The sequence below is a fragment of the Heterocephalus glaber genome, unplaced genomic scaffold (genome assembly GCF_053883595.1).
Source record: "Heterocephalus glaber isolate CG9 unplaced genomic scaffold, H.glaber_assembly_v1.0 deba00001472, whole genome shotgun sequence".
NCBI classification, from domain to species: Eukaryota; Metazoa; Chordata; class Mammalia; order Rodentia; family Bathyergidae; genus Heterocephalus; species Heterocephalus glaber.
The window spans coordinates 76,625,993-76,648,678 of NW_028258315.1; the positions used below are offsets into that span (position 1 = coordinate 76,625,993).

Genomic DNA, 22,686 nt, shown 5'->3' on the forward strand with positions numbered 1-22,686 from the left:
TTTCTAACTGATCTCTTGATAGGAAAAAGTTTCAAAGTCCTTCAGTTTTATTTCTTAAAAAACAAAAAACTGCTACGGAAAACTTGAAAAAATAATTAAAAGGAATTTTCACCAATACTCTGTGAACAATTCTTGAGACTTGAGTCTTCTTTGGATATTCCTGGAGTTTGTCCATCTCTACAGACAACTGTTTGAGGCATGTGGTTGGAAGTATAAACTCTGGAACCAGCCTCCCTGGACTGAAAGCCACTGTTTTACTAGCTGTGAGATTCTGAGCAAGTTACTTAACATCTCTGAGCCTTGATTTCTGCTTGTATGAAATAATAGCATGTCGCTCAGAGGATCATTGTGAGGATTAAACATGACATCATGTAGAACACCAGGCAAAGTGCCTCCCACACTGCAGTGTTCCACAGCAGACTCACTTTCAGAATGGCACCAGGCTTGTGCTGAAGAATCTCAGTGCTGTGTATTTTTCCTGTTAGTCTTCACCTTTCAAGTTTTTGAACTTCACTTCCAGTTTTCCTCTCAAAATGGTTTCCCTTTCTGATGTGCCTAAAAGACACTCTACAAGCTGACATGAAAAAAGCAAGATATGTTGGCCTTCCTTTCTTCCAGTCCTGTCTGGCCCTTCCTTCCCAGGCTCATAGGCATGTATGCAAAGTGTGGCCAAAGCCTTCTCCTCATAGGATCCCTGCCCAGTCCCCAGTCCTGCTGCCTGCCAAGAAACCTAGAAAAAGCTTCTTCACACATCTCTTTAACCCAGGACCTCTCATTCAAGACAGCTGCTCCAAACCCAAGTCCCAAACCTTTGGACAAACCAGTTGGGGCAGGGAGGGGAACACAAGGCATTGATGATCAGTCAGTACCATGCAGCTGCTAAACAGGGAGCCCCTGGCAGAGGCCAGAGTCTGGGATAAATGCTGGGTTGCAGCAATTGGAAGATACTGCTCCCTGACCATGGCAACAGACAAGTGAAAAATATTAGGTGCCCCAAGTGAGGGGCAGGATCTGAGGGATGCCCAGGCTGCCCTGATAGGGAACACACAAAGGCTTTGGCTGTCCTGCCTTTCAATACCCAGGGCTTAAAAAAGAGTCCACTGCATAGCTGAGGCTCTATAAATTTTAATCTCAAAAATGAATAAAAGCAATGAAATCTGCATAGAAATTCTTACATGAGACATCAACTAATAGGTGACAGACAGTTTCTGCCAAATCAGAAAATCTGCCAACACCACATGTCCTATGGTGGCAGATGACCTAGCTGTGTTTTCACTCACTTGCTCCCTTGTGACAAGTGTGATAGGGCAGGAACTACTATCTTGATCAGTTGTTTTAATTTCCCTTTTTCACACGAGGAAAATGAAGCTTAGAGAAGCTGAATGACTTGGCCAAGGTCACATAGTTAGCAAACAGCTTGAGCCAGAACTGGCCTCTTCAATCCACTCATAAGATAACTGTAAATGAAGAACAAAGCCAGCACTTCTGTTTCTCAAAGCCCTATAATGTTTTCAGAAAACTTTGTAACACAGAGCCAGAAAGTAAATATTTCATGCTTTGTGAGCTAATCTATGCCACAGACACTTACCTCTGTCACTGTGGGTGACAACAGCCATAGTTGGGATGTGAATGAGTATGTGTAGTGTGCTCCAATAAAACTTTATTTACAAAACCAGGCTACACATCAGACTTGGCTCAAACTGCTGATTTGTGCTTCAAGATAAAAGAAAATAAAGCCATATCTTCTTACAGTAACAGCACATGGTACTGTACTATAAAATGTATGCTTTTCTTTACTTTCAGGGTGAAGACAGAGTATGGCAGCCATATGTCACAGAAATGTGGGCGATATTTTAAAGATACTAACACTATAGTGTGTTGTAAGGGGTTACATATTTTCTTCAAAACCAACCTCATGTATGTGTTTTCATTAGTTAGGGAGGTCAACATGTCTACTATAAATACATTTTAAAATTCCTTCCTACATTTTCTGTCTGTTGGGATTATTTATCATGCCTTGTTCCCTGGCCTAGAGCCAGGCAGAATATGGGAGTTTTAATACCTTTAATCCATTACATGGACTTTTTAGAGCTCCATAAGACAAAATAAAATGCACTCTCATGGTCATATATGCAATAAACCTGATATGTCACTTAATATTTCATGTTCCATTTTATATTTCAGCTTTGGCTGTTTCCAGCTTTCAATGTGCAAAATGACACAATTTCAGCCATTCTCTTGCTCTAATTTTTTGTTTGTTTAGAGAATGCTGGTTAATTTATGAACAATTAGTCTCACTGTGGACTTTGAGGGGTAATTATTATTGTACCTTAGTAGCCAAAGTCTTAAAATAATTGTCCACTGACATATATTACCCAGTGTATGGCAATGAGGCAGGTTGTGATGTTTTTTATTAGGCCATGTCATTTTGCTTTGAAAAAGAGATAGACAGCATTTCCACAGCTAGCTGGCAAGGAAGCACTGGTCTCATAAGATGAACTTCTTCATGAGTCACACATCCCATCATGCAGGGAGTCTGTTTTTTCTCAAATTGCTTATACATTTCCCTTACAATTCCACCTCAGCCCACATGAGAATGCCACCTGCTGATCACCTGCATACACTCTTATTTTGAGATGCAGATGTCCCCTTATAAGGCTGTTTTATTTTTATTTGTTCCTCCAGGGGACAAATTGAATTCACGTCCATACACTGGACATTGCAATTCAGAATAATAGCAAAAGACCTGCAGGTAATGGGCCATAATATTCACTTGATACCCACTAACGGAGGGTTTAGATCACTTGCTCTCTGTTACCTTTCATGAAACATCTGTTTCATATGAGCCAGTTAAAAGTGCATACATCTGTAAATAATAAGCCTGTGTGTGCACATAATTTAATGAATTAGGACATAAAAAGGAACTGAACAGTAGGGGCACAGCAATTAGAGTAACTGCCCATTTTGTTAAAAATATATTGTTTTCAGCTTTCACTTGGGGACCCTTTAATTATTCCGTAGGTTCTGAGGCTTCCAAGGTTCCCTGCCCCTAACTCCTCACAAAGAAAATGGGAATATATTTGATTTAGTTTGCACAGAGAAGGACCCCTACATCACACAAAGCTGAGTGGGGAACATCTAGCTTCCTTCTCCTATGCAGGAAGTTTGAGGTAGGTACCTCAACTTCTCAGTGCCTAGGAACTGTCAACTGTAAAATGAGACGAATAACAGTGCTTTCCTCTTCAGACTGCTGGGTTAGTTGACATAGTTTATTTAAGCACCTGGCACAAAATAAGCACTCAATAAATATTAATTGTGTGACAGTGATTGTTTCATTTTAATAAAAATTACAACCGGCACCATCCATAGGGGAGGAAGCAAACCTTGGTTCAAGAGTTTCTCTTAGGGCTAGACATACTAGCACATGCCTGTAATCCCAGCTACTCCAAAGGCTGAACTCACAAGGTTCAAAGCCAGCGTGAGTAATTTGGTGAGACTGTAACCGTAAATAAAATTAAACGGGGCTGGGCTTGTAGATGACTGGTAGAGTTTGCACTTGGAATGTGCACAGCCCAGGGTCAATCCTCAGTGCCACTACTAAAAAAAAAAAGAAAAAGTTTCTCTTGTTCGTTGTTTTAGGTTTCATTTATTCTCTTTATATCATTTCTAGAGATGGATGTGGGTGGGGCAGGGTATGGTAATGCCTTAGACAAGAAATCCCATCACTAAGTCTATTCTCATAATACCACAGTGGGTGCCAAAAGCACCCCCCAAAAACCGATCTCTTATTTTTAGGAGGTTGTTTCCCAGGAAGCATATTCATGAAGGCTTGTCATATAAGTTCACTTGAACCTCCCACAGTTTTGACAGCCTCCTCCAGATGACTTCTGGTATTTTGAGTAAACAAAATATATTCAAGCAAACATAAGACAGAAACTACTTGAAATGTTCTGAATTTCAAGTTCATTTCCACCAGACTACATTCAGCATGTTTTCCGAACACCTACTGTGTGCCAGGCACTGGGTTACAAAGCAAGGCACACAGATATGAGCAAGAGGAGGCCTTTATGGAAAATAGGGCATGGAGCTTTCTAGAAGGTACACTGAGGCTTCCACACAACATAGCTTATTCCTCTCTGCTTCCTTGAAATTGGCTGAGATAGCCGTGTTGACTTGGAAGTAGCTTGAAAATTTTAATAGATATCTTGTGTTTATTTGAAAACCAAGCAGATGTGGAATACAGGAATAGATATTATATGCTGCTGTGATATGATTGCTATAGGGAATATAATTTAAGTCCAGTCCACTAGTAAAAATTTTGGTTTAGTTCTGAAAAATAAATGTTAATAAAATAAGTGAGAAATATTTGCCAGACAGGCCCCAGGGAAATAGTTCTACCCAGAAGGAACAGTAGTTAAACAATGACTGAAATCACCACCCTACAGTATTCTGTTTACATTCTCCTGCAGTGTATTTACCATCTATATAAAGAGATAATTAGAGCTTGCTAATAGCAATAGAAGAGAGTACAGCCAAAAGGGAAAAAGGAAATAAACAGAATGAACAAATAATAATAATAGAACTGTGTTGTTCAATATAGTATACTCTAGTCACATGTGGCTAGTGAAAGTTAAATTAATTAAAATGAAATAAAATTTAAAATTCACTTTCTTAGATATGTTAGCTACATTTCAAGTACTCCTTAGGCACACATGGCTAGAGACTACTATCTTAGACAATGCAGAATTACAGAGCATTTTCATCACTGAACAAAGTTCTTGTGGACAACACGGATACTGAGTATACCAAAAGTAGTGTGCATGTGAACATCTTCATGGACCAAGAACGACAGTAGCACTGACTGGGGAAATAGAGTTAAAGCACATACTACCTGACCTCAAAGATTCCCCAGTACAGTGAAGAAACCTGGTCAACAAAATAAAAATAACTGGGCTGGGGATTTAACTCAGTGGTGCCCCCACCTGCCTCAAAAGTGCAAGGTCCTGAGTTTGATCCCTGGTACAAAATAAACAAACAAAACAAAATAAACAAACCAAAAAACCGTCAGCAAAACACATACAAAGGGAGGAATGGGTAGGAACACAAAAAACAAACTTGGTAATTGTAAGGGCAGATATGGTGACCAGTTGTTCATTGTAAATTCAACCAACTTTTCTATATTTAAATTTTTTTCTAAATAAAATATTGAGGAAAATAGCATATTTACCTGAGAGTAATATGTCAAATATGCTCCCTTATTTAAGTCTTTGATTAAAATTTTGCTCTTAAGCTCGTACGGAAGCATTATGGGTCCACCTTACAGATGAAGAAAGTGAGCAAACATGGAGCCGGCCCAAGACCCCATAGCAGAGGCAATGGGTGAAGAGTGTCTGCCCTCTGTGGCTGCATTCCAGGCCCTGTACGTGACATCGCTTCACTGTCACACATCAACATCTTAGTTACATTTGCTTTTGACCAAAACCCACTACACGACTTCCAGCAAGACACTTCAATTCATCCATCTCTATTTTCACAAAATAGTACAATTAGATTTCACACAAAATAAACAGAATATAGTGTATAAAATCCAAAGTATTAACCACATACTTGAAACATATTTGAAATTATTTATTCAAGAGCATTATTTGAAAAGCAATAATAATCATTATGATTCATGGAAGTTCACTAAAGAGTATTAAGTTAGGTTTGGGATCTTCTAAACACAACAGGTACTTAAAACATGTAACAAATACCTAAATATTCATTAAGTTTCACTATCTCTCAGAAACTTTTCATTTTTTTTGGTAATAAAAGACACAGCAGTACTTTAATTAAAGTCTTATATATAACACTAGTATCCATCTTTCGACAAACACGAAAAGCTGCATTTCCCATCTCTCATCTTCCTGTTAAATCCTTCGTAGCTACTCCCTGCCGTGAGCCACAGCAGCAGCGACTAGGCCAGCACAGACTCAAACAACACACAGGATGCAAAAACAAAAGGGCAGAAGTGTAAAATCACCTCATAGTTTGGGCAGAGTTTCCTCCACAATTTAAAAGCCAGTGGTTTTATTAGAGAAAATAATGTAATCAGAGGAAATTACGTGAACAACAGTTTTTTATGGCTCTAGTCTACCTTCTCCCCAAGTCAAAACACTCTGTGGTCCTTTATTTCACATTGTTAGGGCATAAAATTTTTTTCAAGAATTTTTTACTTGGCTGACAGAGGTGACCATGAAACTGCTGAGGTGAGAAACCCAAAGTACATCATCCCATGTGGAAGTTGGAGAATAGATCAACCAGGAATGGAAACACATCCGGACAGCTTCCTATTTCCATGACCTCAGTCATGCTACTCACCTTCCCTGAGCCTCAGTGTCCTCATCAATAAATTGAGGATAACAGTAACTTTCTCATAGGGTTATGGGGATTAACTGACAGTATACACACAGTCATTAGAATAGAATTTTGTTAAATATTTAACCAGCCTAAAACCAAACTAACAAAAAAAAAAATTCCTACATTCATTCTTCAATTTATACTCTTTCAGGAGGCAGTATTTCCTTCTTACAGGGCACACAGGCTATGATTGCTATGGTGGGCTAAAAATCACTGGACGTTCCTTGCCACTCCCCCACTGAGAGGCAGATTTATTGAATCTGGGCTAGCCCTGTGACTGATTAACCAGCAGAATATAGTGGAAGAGAGTCTATGCCAGGGCTGCATCTGGAAGGCAACTGAGGGCTTCCGCTCCCTCCTCCTTGGCAGGCTCCCTCTTGGTCATACTCTCTCAGAAAATGGCTGCCGAGCTGTGAGAAGCTGAGCCACAGGCTGATACTCCACCCCACAGCCCAGCCGAGCTCTGCGATGGCAGCTGACATCCACGCCAACTGTGTGAGGGAGCCTTCCTGAACTTCTAGCCCATGTAGCCCTGGCTGATGCAGCCCCAGCTGACATCATGTGGAGTAGAAGATCTGCCCAGCTGAGCCCAGTCAATCCAAAGAATAATGAAATAATAAATTGTTAGGCTGCTAAATTTGGGGATGGTTACACAGCAATAAATTGCAGAATGAATTGTAAAGAATAAGAGGTTTTAAAAAATCTACTCAAACACAATCCTCAAAGAACATAATTATTTAAGACTCAAGAAACATCTATATGAGAGGTTGGGGTTTTTTGCTTTTTAGGTTTTTTGTTTTGTTTTGTTTTTGTTTTTTGAGACAGGGTCTTACTGTGTTTAGGGTTCACTACGTAGCCCAGGCTGGCCTTGAACTTGCACTGCCTTAGGCTCTTGAGTCCTGGGATTACAAGGATGCATCACCACAACTGGCTAAATTTTCAAGAGACAAGTTTGGAAGGTAGGCACTAATGATTGTTCATGACAGGTTTACTTTTTTTGTGGTACTGGGGATGAACATAGGGCCTTTGCACTGAGCTACATCCCTAGCCCCTTTTTATTTTTTATTTTGGGACAGGGTCTTGCTATTGTGAAATTGCTCAGGTTAGGCTCAAATTTGCCACCTTCTTGTCTCAGCCTCCCAGAGTGCTAGGATTACTGGTGTGTGATACTACACCTGGCTCTCATGATAGGTTTAAAGCCACTCTTTGTGAACTACATTTAGAGATTACCTAGAGGGCCTATATACAGCAAAACTACACACCTGCTCCACTGTGACAAAAGTGGATAACCCATTTGATTATTGACCTTATATACCAGCTGTGGTTCTCAGTGGTTTTTAGTTGTTTCTATCATCATTCTCAGGTTCAAGGTCCTGAGGTAAAGTCTGTTTTTACAAGGGAGTGTTTCACAATGACTTGTGTGGACTAGTTTCTCCAATTACATTGTGAGTTCAGAAGGATAGTGTCTGATTCACCCTGGTGTCCCCACAGATCATATCCAGAAGCTTGGCACATAGCAGATACCCAAGAGCCCTTTGCTGGACAGAACACTGCAAGATCTAATTCATCTGTGAGCAATAAAAATGTACAGGCCGCTGACAGTGTTTGGGCTGAATGGATTGTGGCAACTTTGAAGGTAAAAATGCCCACTTGCAAATGTTAATCATCTATATACAATCTAGAGGTTTGGTAGATGGATGCCCTTGAATAAGGACCATGGAGCTACCCAAACTGTGACAAACAGGAAGGACTGCCATTAAGGTTATGAGCGGCAGACACAGGAACCACTACCTAAGGAAGAGTGATACATACTTTAAGTATCACTAAAACATACTGTTCACTATGAGCAAAGGCACATAAGCAACAGGTGTCATGCCAAAATCAGAGCAGAAAGTCTACCCAGTTACTTACTTGTATATATTTTTGAGAATAGAATCTTAACTTCCATGCTTTCTAATCCTTCCCAAAATCCTGCTATGTAGACATTATTATTCCCACTTCATAAAGGTAGAAATCGATCCTGTTTTCATTATCTCAGACCATCAGGCAATGCTGGGGAGCAGAGGTGGAAAGATACATGGGAGGGGAATGAGAAGGTGAGTAGGCGAGAAGGAGCGGGGAGGAAAAGCAGTCAAACTCTCGGGGTGTGACAACTTTTCAGTCTCTGCGCAGCGAAAGAAAATTGTTATACAATCTTCTGGAGAGAGCCTTCAATGAACAGGTGATGGGATAACACTGAAGAGCATTTGTAAGCTGTGCCTGCTACGAGCCCAGTGGGTTTCTGGAGACTTGCTGAATGGCAGAGATACACAGTTCAACAGCATCTTCCGAATTTCCTTGCAAATCCAAACCTGTTCATTCTATCTCTAGTTCTTATTGTTTCCTCTGATAAGGAGGGCCCCAGTGAACAATTAAAGCTTTCAATAAATAATCTCTAAGCACATTCATTTGATTGACTGTTATTTGATACAGCAGTTAGTTTCAATGGGGCAGTTAATATTGATCACATAAAGTACTCCAGACAAACATGAAACAGTTCCAGAACTCCATGGATTATTACCCTTTATCTGCCAGTCATCTGGGTTACTTGTAATGGTCATGGAATTTAAAATCAATAATAACAATTAGTGTTCTGTACACCAAAACGGATGAATCATGTGAAATGGGTTTTCATGTAAAAATCAAACAGGAAGCAGGCCTATAACATGGAGAATGGGTTTCTGAATTTCCAGTGCACGTTTGGCAAGGCACTTTCTCCGGAGCCTTCAAAACAGGCAGCTAGGGAGAGAGAAAGGTGTTCAGGAGACATGGCCATTAAAACTGCATGTGAAACCCTTGATGGTCTTAATCCAAAAAGATGAAGCATAAGAGATAAAAGTGATCAAAGCGAGTGCTAACAAATGTAGTAAAATTAATGGAACTGGCACGTACTTCTTTGGAGATGCATGCCTTGCCACCTCTTTCAGCTTTCAATTTGTAGGCATTAATCGTGATTTTTTTTTTGTAGTAAAATAGCAACAACAGTATTTTAGCTCCATGGTACCACTACTGTAATGTCTAGATAATTAAAATGCAAAGCAACGGAGAAGTGTTTCATCATTAAACTGTAACCAGAGTACTATGTGAAATCATCCATTCCAAAGACTCATTTTTCATCAATTATTTGTTATTTATCTGATGTAAATATAAGGACTAATTAAAATGTATGCCTTTTTATACAGCTTCTTGTCATTAAAGTGAATGAAAGCATTTTGAAGACCATAATGAAATAATTATGTTTGCCTTTAAGAATTCTCTTCAATAACACATGGTAGTAGTGAGCTAAATTAAAACATCAGGAACTAAATTTTGCTGCCTCCATTTCCATTTTAGTTAATTATACCCCCAAGCTTTCCAATAGACCAGACCCTAAAAAATCTTTTGAAGCTGAAATGGCATTCAGACCATCAGCCTTTTCGTAATTAAGGACTTTGATGACATAACAAAGGTACCCTAGCTGTTGAAAGCTTTAATATTTTTAAGAAAAGAGATTGTATGATATCTTCATTTGGTCTGGAAACTGAAGAAAAATTGGGATAGGTGTAATCCAAATCTTTTTTTCTCACTTGTTACATTTCTCTTATTTGGTATTAATTTGGAATATTTTGAATTCATCTGGGTTGGGTATTTTTTCTGATTTGGTAAAATTTTAATCAGCAAAACAGTAATTGAGCAATGTCCATGAACAAACATTTCACTAATTCTGGGTCGAAACAGGAGAATAAATCCTCATTCAATATTAAAACTTAAGGCACTATCTTTCAGACAATAGTGGATCAGGGAGAACCTGTGGTTTTTTAAAAATAGGACCATTTCATCTGAATTTCCCCTTCTTTAAGCTTCAGAGTCAGTTCTGAAGAGAAAAAAAAAAATTCTGAATTTAAGAGAAAAGGAAGACAGAAAGGGAGGAAAACTGCTGTGATTTCAGGGTTGGTGGCAAATGAAATGGCTTTAGCAATGTTGTCATATGATGCGGATGGGGGTGGGAACTTTGTACTTACAAAAGTAAATAGAAGTCTCCGGATTAACCCTGACAATGTGAATTCCCTCACATTTTGTTCTATGCAGAGTGTTGGCAAGGTTTGTGGGTGGGTGATATTTGGTGATTGCTTGATAGACTGCCCCATGAGACAATGATGAGAAACTGTTAACAGCTGGGAAAAAATACCTATTATATGACAATGTACAATTACAATTATAATCTGAGAATTCATTTTTATTAAATCATCTCCCCCCAAGTTATTCTTTGCTTTGTTTAGAGAAATCTGCTCTTGAGAATCAGTGACACAATCATCCACCTGTCACCCTGTTAAAATTTGCTCTCTTCTTTCCCTCTTTCCTCGGCTGGTTCACTTCATTAGTGGCTGTGGGAGGCTGCAGACTTCTGGAATCCATGTACCCTGACTAAAGGAAATGCTTGACCAAGTTGGGTCACTTTGCTGACGTCAGTTCCTGTTATCCTAGCCTTTTCGTGCGGGGCCAAGAGTCTTATCTTACTGAATGTCCCCCTTCTAGCTCCCCACCCTGCAAGGCCAGAGAAAAACCCAGTCAGCAGTTCCATTGCTTGCCTGAATTCTCATCTAAGAAGTTCAGAGAACCCAAGACAAATAAAAAGTCCAAAGACTTACCCTGTTTCCTAGAGAACTTCTGTAACTGTACTTTTTATTCATTTTAAGTGGACTAGGATAGGAATCACACTTCTTAATGAGAAAAGAGCTGGGCATGGTGGCAGACACCTGTAATTCCAGCACTGGAGAGGCTGAGGCAATACTTATCTCTGGGAGTTCCAGGCCAGCCTGGGATACCCAGTGAGTTCAAGGCCAGCCTGAACTGCTTAGAGAGATCCTATCTCCAAAAAAAAAAAGGAAGCCAGAAATGAAAAAAGGAGTATTAAGGGCAACATATTGACTGATGAGGTGGTGTTATTAGATCTTACAGATAGGGCAGGTTATCTCATCTCCTATTTAACAAGAAGTACTTAGGCAAAGCCACTCTCTGACAGGATACCTATAAATCTGAAACCTGAGTTGACTCTGCCCTCCTTCCTCCATCACATCCAACTCCAACTTTTAAAGAATCTGGCAAAGGGCTGGACAGATTTGTTAATAACAATCCAATTTCATCCCCCCCCTCCCTATTTCCAACACACCTGCGTGTGCACAGGTGCTAGAGAAACACAGTTCGATCCATTCTGCAGAGTATGCCTTCTGTTTATAGAGCTACAGTTTGCTACAGAGAGAATTCATGTTCAGAAGAATGACCCAGAAATACAAGGAGATTTTCAGGCATAATGGAAAAATTAAGGGGCAATGCTCTAGTTATGTTGACTATAGAGTCCAAACAAAGACCTTCTGTGCCACTCTTGGGTTCAAGGGGCAGCTCAGGATGTTGTAATAGTGAAAGATTTCAATAATTTATGTGGGAACTGTGGCAGTACATTTGAAAGTGGGTTATTTTAGAAAAGCAGAGATATATGATTGCCATGACCACCCTATAATTTGAAAGGCAAAATTTTGCATTAATATCTTTGGAAAGGATTTTAGCCAAGATTTTTTTTTTATTAACCTTCATCAAAAATTCCCATTTCTGAAATAATCTATTTAATTGATAGTTAACTAAATTTATATTAGGACATTTAAAATATAAAAATGTCATTTAGGCATGGATTTATTGCCACTTACATGTAACTCAAACTCTACAGAAGATTCTTTCTAAGAGGTTCTAAAATTAACACTGAATTTAATATTAAACAAAGTCTTAGGCAATTTATATTTTGTATCAGGGTTTTATATCCCCTTCTCCTCTCAGATAATACCTTTCAAATTAAAAATTTCCTAACCCCTTTTCTGCAAATTTTTTATTGAAGGTATAATAAATTCCTAGAGATAATTTATAATCTTTATTATTTATCATGTATTTCCTTTCTGAGGTAGAGTTTAATGATGTCTGTGGAAGAGGAGAAAATAGTAAGATTTCCTTTCTTTTTTAGCCATCTTGCGACTTAACATACATTGAAGATAAATTATGTCTCTGATATTCAGGGGAATTTTTTTTTTTGAAAGCATAAAATTAAAGTCCCTGATAGTACTGACTAGTTATATATTGTCAGAATCAGGATTACAGAAATGAGAAGGAAACTTCTGATTGAGACCAGCTAACCTAACAGAAACTGACATTTGGGCTGTTTATTTATTAAAAAAAACAAGTCAGATTCAATATAAGGGCCTCATGCTCTGACTGGTGAATCAAATTCTAACTACAGCTTCCAAATCAATTCCATCACTTAACTATGTTTAAGCACATAGATACCTACCTCTCCCGCTGTTTTGGTTTTTGAAACCTGAACTTTTCTGGTGATAAAATTTAAACTCACGTATTTTTATTTTCCTTCTTAGTTGCATATCAATACTCCCTGCCAAACATACTGATTTATCTGGATGTTTTAATATTTTTATTTTCAATATTCAATACTTTAATATTTCTTTTTTATACAGGGAAGGAAAACTGTTAATCTTCCGCTTGCTTTCAAAATGACCCTGGCCTGCTCTCTTTTTGAGATTTAAGCAAAAGTTCCTTTTCTTCTCTTCTTTCTGATGGTATTAGTTACCACCGTCATGTGGTCGAGAAAGCAGAAAATTATGTCCTACTTTAGAAAAACAATTGGACCTTTTCACCGAAATATTTATTCAAAACCCCATTCAATTCATATGATGACTGTCAATCTTTATTTAGTCTCTCTTTCAGAGGGTATCTTTGATTTTGCAACTTTGACCCCAATTTATATCTCACTAGGAGAAGACTTGATACTGTTTAATACTTAAATTTGGGTCCTGGGCCACTGAGAAGGGGACTTTTCTTGTTCCTTAATCACACATTGCTACTGTTTGTTTTAAAAATAATTTCTTCTCACTAATGGGCAAAATCCTATTTCAAAAAGAAAATATTTTTTTCCTTTTTCCTTTTGATGTGTTGAGTAAGGGGAAGGCAGGGAAAAGGGCCAAGAAGTTGTCATACTTGCGATTTCATCAAAAGCAACTATATTTAGATCCTCAAATATTAAGATTTATCCTATGCCCACAGAGCAATTAATGTAGAAAACATCTGGAGCAACCTAAAACCAAAATAATCCAGGAGGTATCTGAATAGAAACTTGGTGACTCAAGGGGCAATGGTAGTCTTCCAGTGGTAGGTTTCATTCCTATTATTTATACCACATTCCTCCCTTAGTAGCCCTCTAATCCTGATTTCGAATGTTTGTAACAAGCAATTCACAGATCCCACTACAACCGGCAGCTGGCTGGCATATCATTTTTCTGTCTTTAAAATTAAATAGAAAATAAAGGAAATACTCCAGCACTTTTTGAGCTTCTGATGTGTTCGATATTCAAAGCTTTTACGTTATTTACTACACACATACAAACACCATAAAAAAAAAACTAAGTAGGATTTTGATGCAGAAAACAGCTTTAGTGAGAATTTAGTACTATTTTTTTCCTCTTTGTCCACTGTTTCCTCTGTGTTCAGAGCACAAACAGATCTGCTTCTCATCAAAATAGCCATTAAGTAAAATGGAAAAGGTTGTGGTTATATTCTTAAACAAACGTACTCCTAACAGGCTTTTATTTCAAAAGCCCTAAGTAAGCTATTCCACTCTGAAGACACCACTGCGTCCCAGGCATTTGTCAGAATCGTTTTCAAAAAAGTTTTAGTTTTATTTATGCTTAAAACCTCAGTCGCTTAAACAACTAAACTGACCAGTCATAAAGTGGCTTACAGAGAATAAAGCAACTCTACAGGGGCACAAACAATATTTACATTTTATTCATTTAACCTGAAGTTGGGGTGTGGGATTAAACCCTTGTGAAATTGGCCACATTAAGCACTAATCTCACTCCTTACAAAAATAAGACACTGGAATTTTTGAAATCCCTTTGTCAAATGTCTTTATTTACTTTGTCTAATGCAAGTTTCTTTGATTAGCTAAACTTTGCTGTTATCAACACTTCTTGCTTATCGGCTTGCCCTAGGCAAATGACACATTCACCACTCTTCTCCCCAGATAAAGCAAATCCCTTGTTTAACTTGTTGGAGAACAAACAAAGCTTTTCCCTCTACTCTTACAACTTAATAGGCATGTTTGGAGGCTTAATTACAAAAGGGGGAGTTTCTACATGTAAAAGCTCTCTTAAATTGAATAACTTTCCAAGAAGATTTCAAGTATTCCGCCTTCCTTCTGTTAAAAAAAAAATTTCATTACAACTTTCTCTAAGAAAAAGTTTCCGAGTTCCCCGTACCCTGAGATTCCAGCTCAAACTGCTCATATTGTTTTAACTGCTATGGAGAGGACTGAGTTGAAAAGAGCTTTTAGTACACTGGAGAATTATTTTGTAACACTTAGTTTGAGTTCTTCTCCAGAAAGAAAATTGGCAGCAAGCAAGAAAAGGCATTTAGGGAGCAGCTGAAGATTAAGACACCTTCTGAAAATGATATTCTTTTTGCCTTGCTTATGGCTGCAAGAAATGTTAACTCAGACAGCCAGATTGTTGGCATCAAAGGGTTACTGATTTTCCAGCTATCTACCTGTTGATTTCCTGGCCCAAGAAGCAAGTCTTTATTCTTACCAAAACTTTCAGAAAGGCAATTTAAATCCTGTCATTGTCCCCTCTCTCCTTTTTCTTCTCTCTCTTTAGATAAGCCACCATGTTATTAGGAAAACTCAATTTCTCCCAGTTAAACTTTGACCTCTTTGAAAACAAAGATTTAAAATGTCATTTTCAGGCTAATGCTCCAATGAATTGTCAAATAAAGTACTAAAAACATTTTGATAGATAGCTGAGCCATTTATCTAAATCACTGTCAGGGCAGCGAAGCATCCTGCAGGCTTCCCCTACAGCCACCCGAAGGTGGGATTTTGCTGAGACTCCTGGTCATTTCTCAAGGCTGCAGCCAAGCTACTGTTGACCAGATGCGTGCCTCAGCACAGTGTCAGCATCAGATAACCAAACTGTCAATATTTTTTTTAAAAACTGGGCTACCTCACTTATATTTCCTTCCATTTAACTGATGTTCAGGTTCCCGGCTGAATTGCAAGATATGGAAATAATGGATGGCTCAGCCCAAGGGGTGTTCATTGCCAGTAGTTTTCTAGCAAAACAGCAACTTCTTAGACCAACAAAGTGACTCGGAAAGGTGGCAGCAGGGTCAATGCTAAGAAATATTGCTTTCCTTAGCAAGGAAAACATTGGAGGCAGCCGCCTAAACTGGTGGTTTATGAACTTCAGAAGCAGTTGCTACTTTAGGTAGGTAAAATTCCTCGCAGGAAAAATGTCATATTTTAATTACTTTGGACTGCTGAAATACACAAGAGGGGGATATATACAACTAGCAGCTAATCCAAAGAACAGAAAAATTAAATTTCCCTCTGCATACATCTTAGTAAAAACAGTGCAATATGTCAAATTGTCCTACTTGAAGAATGTTTCAAAGTACTGTGGTCACCCTCTACTTTCCCCCTCCCTCTGTGCATATTTTAAAAATTATTTTCAAGAGACGATCAGAGTGCTAAGGAGAGAAGCATGGATGCAAGGAGGGGCTATTTGGGAAGAAAACATCTAACAGCAAATTTTTAGCAGAGGGAGTCACACCAGCATATCACACCCCTTCAGCATGAAATCATTAAATCCTTTGTCTTGCTACCAATGCAGTTTAGTTCCAATGTCTTTATTGCATGCAAAAGAGACAATTTTTTTTCTTGGTAGAAGAAGGGAAAAATAAACCTACATTGAGCAGTGTGCCGATGCTGCCATTCGCTTTGGGTCAATCCACTGAAGCATGCTTTGAGAGCTTTCTCCTGGAGCATGCAGGAAGACGGGCTCGCAGTGTAGAAATCCAGGATTTGCCCAGGACTCACTGACAGAACATCCATACAGTCAAACATGATCTCCCCTGCACCGAATGTCTGCAAAAGTGCTTATCCTCTAGGTGTGGAGGCAAATGGCATAGAAAAGTCCACCCAACTCCATCAAACTCTGCCCCTTTTTTGGCACGTAGGCTGTTGGTCTTTTTCCCAGCCCCGAATCATGAATTATGACAGACAAGCCAGCTAAAAGCCTGTAATTGATCCAAATGATCATTTACCATTTTCCAGGCTTGCTCGGCCAATCCAGCCGGGGCGGGGGGTTCCCAGAAAGATCCCAAGTTCTCCTTCCAAGGAAACGGTTGCAAAAAGCCTTCCGAATGCGCTCCAGATCCTACCCGGATGGTGCCCAGACAAGCCCTGCCCGGGTCGCTCGCGTCCTCAGCATCCCAGTCCTCAAACAGCTCGCGTGGGGGAATTCTGGTCCCCCCTTTGGCAAAGAATAGACCCTCCTGCCTCTGAACAGCTCACTTCCTACTACTTCTGTCACACAGAATGAAAGATTGAATTGCCTAATATATGCGAGTGAACTTTCCGTGAACCCTTCCCGGGCTGCTAACCTTCAAATGACCCAACTAGTCTGACATCACCAACTCCCAGGATTCTCACAGAGCTTAAAAACTCCCAGCAGCCCTGCAAAAGCAGACAGCCAGAGAGGCAGGCAGAGAGCAGGCAAGCTGGCGCTTTCTTTCCTATTTCTCACCTTAAAAACAATGCAAGAAGTGATTTTAAAACGAGCAGGGGAGGAGCCAGGACGCTGCTCGAGGATCGCTGCGCCTTGAGCCCCAACTTCTTTCCCTTTACGCCTTTTTATTTGCAGGCGGCCGAGCCTGGAAGGCAGGCAGCGGTGCCCCCTTGCCCGCTGGCTCCCACCCGCGGCCTCGCCCCCGGCCCACCCTTTAAATTCCTCTGAGCGCCTCTCAGTCTGTTAAATTCCTTGTAACTTATGTATTTTTCCATTCCCGAAAAAGCACAGGCAAGCCCTAAACTGTAGAACAGAGAGGCTACCCCTCGGGGAAGCCTTGGGTTGAGAAACTTTCCATTCCATTCCATAGCCTCCCCCCACCCCTCTTCCTTCCCTCTTTGACCCTCTTGCAAGCCGTGGATGAAAGGGTTGCATTTGCTTGAGAGGAAAAATTTCACCTTTTTGGATTCATTTACTTAAAAAAATCTTTCTCAGGCTGTACGCAGTATGTGCGTAGTGAGGAATTACTAGTTAGCTTTAACCCCAAACACAAGCACAGCACATATTCTCTCTGCCTCTCACTTTCTCTTTCACAGGATTTTTAGATACTGATCCGAGAAAACATAATAGTGTGGTCGAAAGCAGAGATCTGGGAGTCAAACAACTAGATTTTCATTCCAGGTCTACCAGGGACCAGCTGTGTGATCTGTGGATTTCCCTGGCCTCAGCTTCCTCTTCCGTTAAATGGACATATATAATACCACCCATCTCTGGGTTACTGAAAACACAGAAATAATACTTGTAGTGTCCTCAGTAAATATACTGGAATAAGAGTGGGCTGTGACTCATCCTCATATTTTTCCAGTGCTGGAAAAGCCAGGATAACAGATACAACACACTGTTCAGACCAAGACTCAAACCCAGCTCCCTGGGATCTCAAGCCAATGTGAAAACTACTTTGCTGTTCCCATAGCCATGCACTGGGAACAATGTGTGGGTGGGTGGCCTCTCATCACACACATACACCACCACCTAATTAAACACCCATTTTGGTACCAGGGATCGAACTCAGGACCTTGCTCTTGTGAGGCAGGTGGCGGAACCACAGAGCTAAATCCCAGCCCTTAAGCACACATTTTGAAAGCTAGTTAATCTGAGGATTTTATATGTCTACAAGCCAGATTTTGTCCCTAACAGCTCTTGCCCAATTTTGGTTATTTATTAAAGTAATTTTTAGAGAAGAAAAAAAATTTTAAATACCTTTTAACCTAGGGGAAAGAGAAGCTTTCCAGCCAGATTTAAAAACATGAAGCACAGAGGCAAGAATTGGAAATAAACTCAGGCAGACAGAGGGCTTTACAGCCCTCATCTTACAGCCATTTTGCACAGCTTACTTCAAGGATGCAGGTACATCAAAGAAGGGAAACTCTGGGGAGGAATGAACACACCCTCCTGCTTCCACTGCCTCTCTAGTATTTACTAATAACTCTTCCACAAAACAGGGCAGCCAAGAAGTGGGCAGGGAGTGTGTCCTTCGGACTCTCAGGGAAGAACACTGCCCAGGTCCTCTTCTTGTGGATAGTGCTGGAATGCGTGTTGGCATCCAGGCCTTTTAAAAGCCTGACATGAGGGACCCCGCCTCACAGTGAAATGCTGCTCTGTCTAGTGGTGTTGCTAAGTGGCACTGGTGGTGTAACATGAAAAGTATGCATTGCACACATTTATCAAGTCAAAGATCCTTTTATGAAGGTCCAGTAAAACAATTTTCAGCCCACCGAGCTCAGTTCTTGCCATTGAAAAGTTCAGGGTGATAAAAGGGTGAGATTTTGCTGAATTTATGTGTTTGCTATATTTTTCCCGCTCTGTCTTTTTAAGATGGCCGTCATTTTATAACAGAGCTTGGTTATAAGAAATCTTTAACTACAAAGAAAACATACATTTCAAGCAAAGGAGCCCCAAAGAATTTACAAAATATCTAACACATTGCCATCAAGATAGTTGTAAAGATATACAAAGGACTACATAATGTTCCAATTTCTACTTGGTCCATAAGAGGTATAGCTCCAAATGCTTATTCAAGGTCCTCAGAGTTCCTTGGAAACTGGGCTCATTTACATCCAGTAATGAGGTAGATGAAAAGTTGTTGATTGAGAGGACAGGAAACAGCCATGTTTAAAGTATAACATGAGGAACTTCGCGAAGAAAAACACAGCACCATTGACAGGTACATGTATTTAGGCATATGCTATATGGGTATATGGGGAGCGGTGGCAGTGGTGCCATATTTTCTTGGTTGTCATCTCTGCCCATCCAGGCAAGGATGCACTGGTCATAGGAGGCCAAGATGAGGCTAGACACTCCCAAATTTCTGTTCATTGTCATTTATTAAACTGGAGAATCAGCTTCATCTGCTCCCAAATTCCTTCCCCGTTACGGCCTTATTGCTCAGCAACAACAACAAAATACATATATCTGTGTGGAAGTAGAGTTTGAAAAACTTGGTATTTTCTTTTTTGTACAAGACTTAAAATTTATAATAAGCAAAAGTTTTTTTTTTAATTATAGGGAAATGAACTTGAGCCTTGAAATGAATGATCACTATTTAAATCCTTGTGAATAGACTATTATGGGTTTCTTATAATGCAATGGTGTGCACTAGTCAATTCATCACTTCTCATCATGAATTAATTATGCTGATAGCAATGATTAGAACTATTATTTAATTCAAGTATTAATTCATAAAGCTGACTCACAATGTAGCCATACGTTTGTCAGTAAATTGAATTCTTCCAGTCCTTGAAAATGTGACTCTTCCTCTAGATTCTTGGTATTATGTAAAATTAAGGAAAGACATGCAAATAAGCCACAATTCCTTAAAAATATATCCATGTGCTATAAAGATTAATGAATAAGACTGAAAGTAAAAAATGGACTAAATTGTTCGTAATGCAATTTAAATTATTGATACCCATTTTAAACATTAGTCAAATAGTTGGAAGAAACTTTCCCAAGGGTTCTCTTAGTTTGGCAAAAAATAATATTCTGATACGCGTCACATCCTGTCTTTGTGTTTGATCAACAATCTAATAAAAGCTTCCCCAACTAACAATCAAACAAAAAGCAAAAAACAAAAAGCAAAAGTGAGAGCAAAATCCATTTTGTTTCAGAGTAACTGTATATTTGTCAGTGTGACACAGCACATTTGAAACCCATAATCATAAAACAAAAATTTATAGCCAAGGTTCAGGGTCTACATCTGTTTCTCTGGTTTTTGTACAGCAATTACCCACTGGACGATCCAGAAAGAAACACCATGAATCACGCTCTACAAACATGTGTGAACTCGAGAGTCTCCTGAAGAGCGAGCAGGCGTCTCTGTGCACAAGTACTGCAGGCAGCCGTGTTCAAAATTGGTCAAATACTTTGTGATGCCTAAATAAAAAGATTCTTACAGGTACAGACACATCCACCAGGCCATGAAGCATGCAAAATGCAGGAGTGCAGTGGAGGAAAGTAGACACTGATTGTTTTAAAAAGATGGTCCTATCTCTTCTGTGGTTTGGGTTTGATTTATTTCTTTTTAAATTTTTTTCCCTGTTAACCCATATAAAAGCCCTCTTACCACAGTTCTGTCAGAAGAAAGTATGGCTGGTTCTGAGTGATATGTATGCTGTGGGGGAAGCAAACCCAGGTTGTTACAGGCACAGGGGTAGAAGTAAAGCTGCTCCTAGAGCTTCTGACCTACCAGCTCAGCTGCTCTTGTATTGGTAGCTGACAGAAGTTCTAATACCAGTAAACACATAAACATTGTGCTTCTGGCCCCTCTCCCAGAACACCTGCCAATATAACAAGGCTGCATGTAAATGAACAGGCATCGGTGTGCTTAATAAAACTACAAAAACTGGTAGTGGACTATGTTTGGCCCATGGGTCCACCTATGTTCTAAACCAACATTTCACAGTTTGCATTTAATGCATTACCTGCATTTAATTCTGCATTAACTTGTCTCGCCTTATACAATCTAGATATATAAACTTAGGTATTAACACTTTAATTATCCTTCTTTTGTTTTGCTTTTAAAAGCTTTACTCAGTTCCAACTTGTATAACACATAAGGAATCATATAGCTCACAGATCTTTTATTGCATTACTCATTGAGAATGTGTTAGGTTAGGTTACATTCAGAATCATCTTTTTTTTGTTTTGTTTGTTTTTGTTATGTAGTCCAGTCCAGCCTCAAACTTATGATCCTCCTGTCTTGGCCTTCTGAGTGCTGGGATTACAGGTGTGCACTATCACATCTGGCTCGCTCTTTCTTTCACTCTCTCTCTGTCCCCTCTCTCTCTCCCTCCCTCCCTCTCTCTCTCTCTCTCCTTCCTTGACTCATAATTTCCCAGCTCCCTACTTGCCTTTCTTTGCTTTCTTTTAAAAATGGTAAAAACTGCATTTCTGCCTTCAAAATGTGCACGGGTGCCACATTCTCTACACACCAATCCATGTTTTACACCCAATATTTACATCATCACCCCCTCCTTCATATACGATGACAGAATATGGGAGATGGAAAAGTGCAATGATCACTCCTGAGAATAAATGTCAATGGTCCCACCATGCTACAACTTGCTCACAACCTCCCTGTGTTATTCTGCTTGAGCATATTTTATCTCATCTCCATACATTTTCCAATGAGCTAAGATTAGATGTGCCACCTAGTTGTCAGTGTAGAACAGCCAGAGTCTTTTCAAGGACAGAAAGATGTACAAAAGATATTAAGAATGCTCTGCAGTGTTCCACTGCTCCCAGCCCAGAAGAAGGGGCTTCCAGACAGCCTTTCCATTGCTACCAGCCAGGAGGAAGGGGCTTTTGGGACACCATTCCATCACTCGCAGCCCAGAGGAAGGGGCTTCTGGGCCGCCTTTCGACCACTCCCAGACCAGAGGAGGTGAGCCATGTGGGTGAGAGAATAGCATCCCCCCCCCCCCAAATGAGAAGACATGTAAACAAGTCTCAAAACCTGACTTCCAGATCATCTACAGCAACCATAAAGGGAAATGAGATGGAACACTCTGCTACTCAACCACCTGGACTCCCTGAACTGGCAACAAAAGAAGATCTGGAAAAAATGAAATCAGAAATAATTTCTCAGATAACAGCAGAGATTGTACCCATAGTGCAAGACATGATGACTAGATCTAGCGAGGACACAGATAAAGAAATGGAAGAGCTGAGGAACATGATGGAATCCCAACATAGGAAACAAATGGAATCCATAAAACAGGTGCAAACAGATTTCCAGGAGATTGAAAACTCCATTGAAAGTCTACACAGCAGAATGAGCCAATGTGAGGACAGAATTTCAGATATAGAAGATAAGATTGCAATTAGTGACCAGGAAAAGAAAAATTGCTTCAAAATTGTAAGGGAACATGAGAAATCAATCCAGCACCTGCTAGACGATGCAAAGAAGAATAACATAAGACTGATTGGAGTCAATGAAGAAAGAAGAGAGAGTGCAGATGACATAAAAAACCTTCACAGAAGTGATGGCAGAAAACTTCCCTAGGAGGGGAAAAGAACTTGACATACAGATAAGTGAGGCATATAGGACTCCAAATAGCCTGGATCAAAAAAAAATCTACACATAGGC

The 22,686-nt window shown here is 39.7% G+C and overlaps 1 protein-coding gene across 5 annotated transcripts in view; it reads right to left on the minus strand.

The window, feature by feature from the left end:
• Rarb (retinoic acid receptor beta) overlaps positions 1-22,686 on the minus strand; it is a 784,358-nt gene that overhangs the window by 145,469 nt on the left and 616,203 nt on the right. The window contains exon 1 of one of the 5 annotated variants that reach the window (XM_004857787.4): positions 16,219-17,031. The exons of 3 other annotated variants lie outside the window; for them this stretch is intronic. In XM_004857787.4, the coding sequence (XP_004857844.1) occupies positions 16,219-16,375 (157 nt within the window). In that variant the 5' untranslated portion in view covers positions 16,376-17,031. Of the gene's footprint in view, positions 1-16,218; positions 17,032-22,686 lie in introns of those variants that run through there. One more of the 5 variants, XM_013076997.3, reaches the window with a different exon arrangement.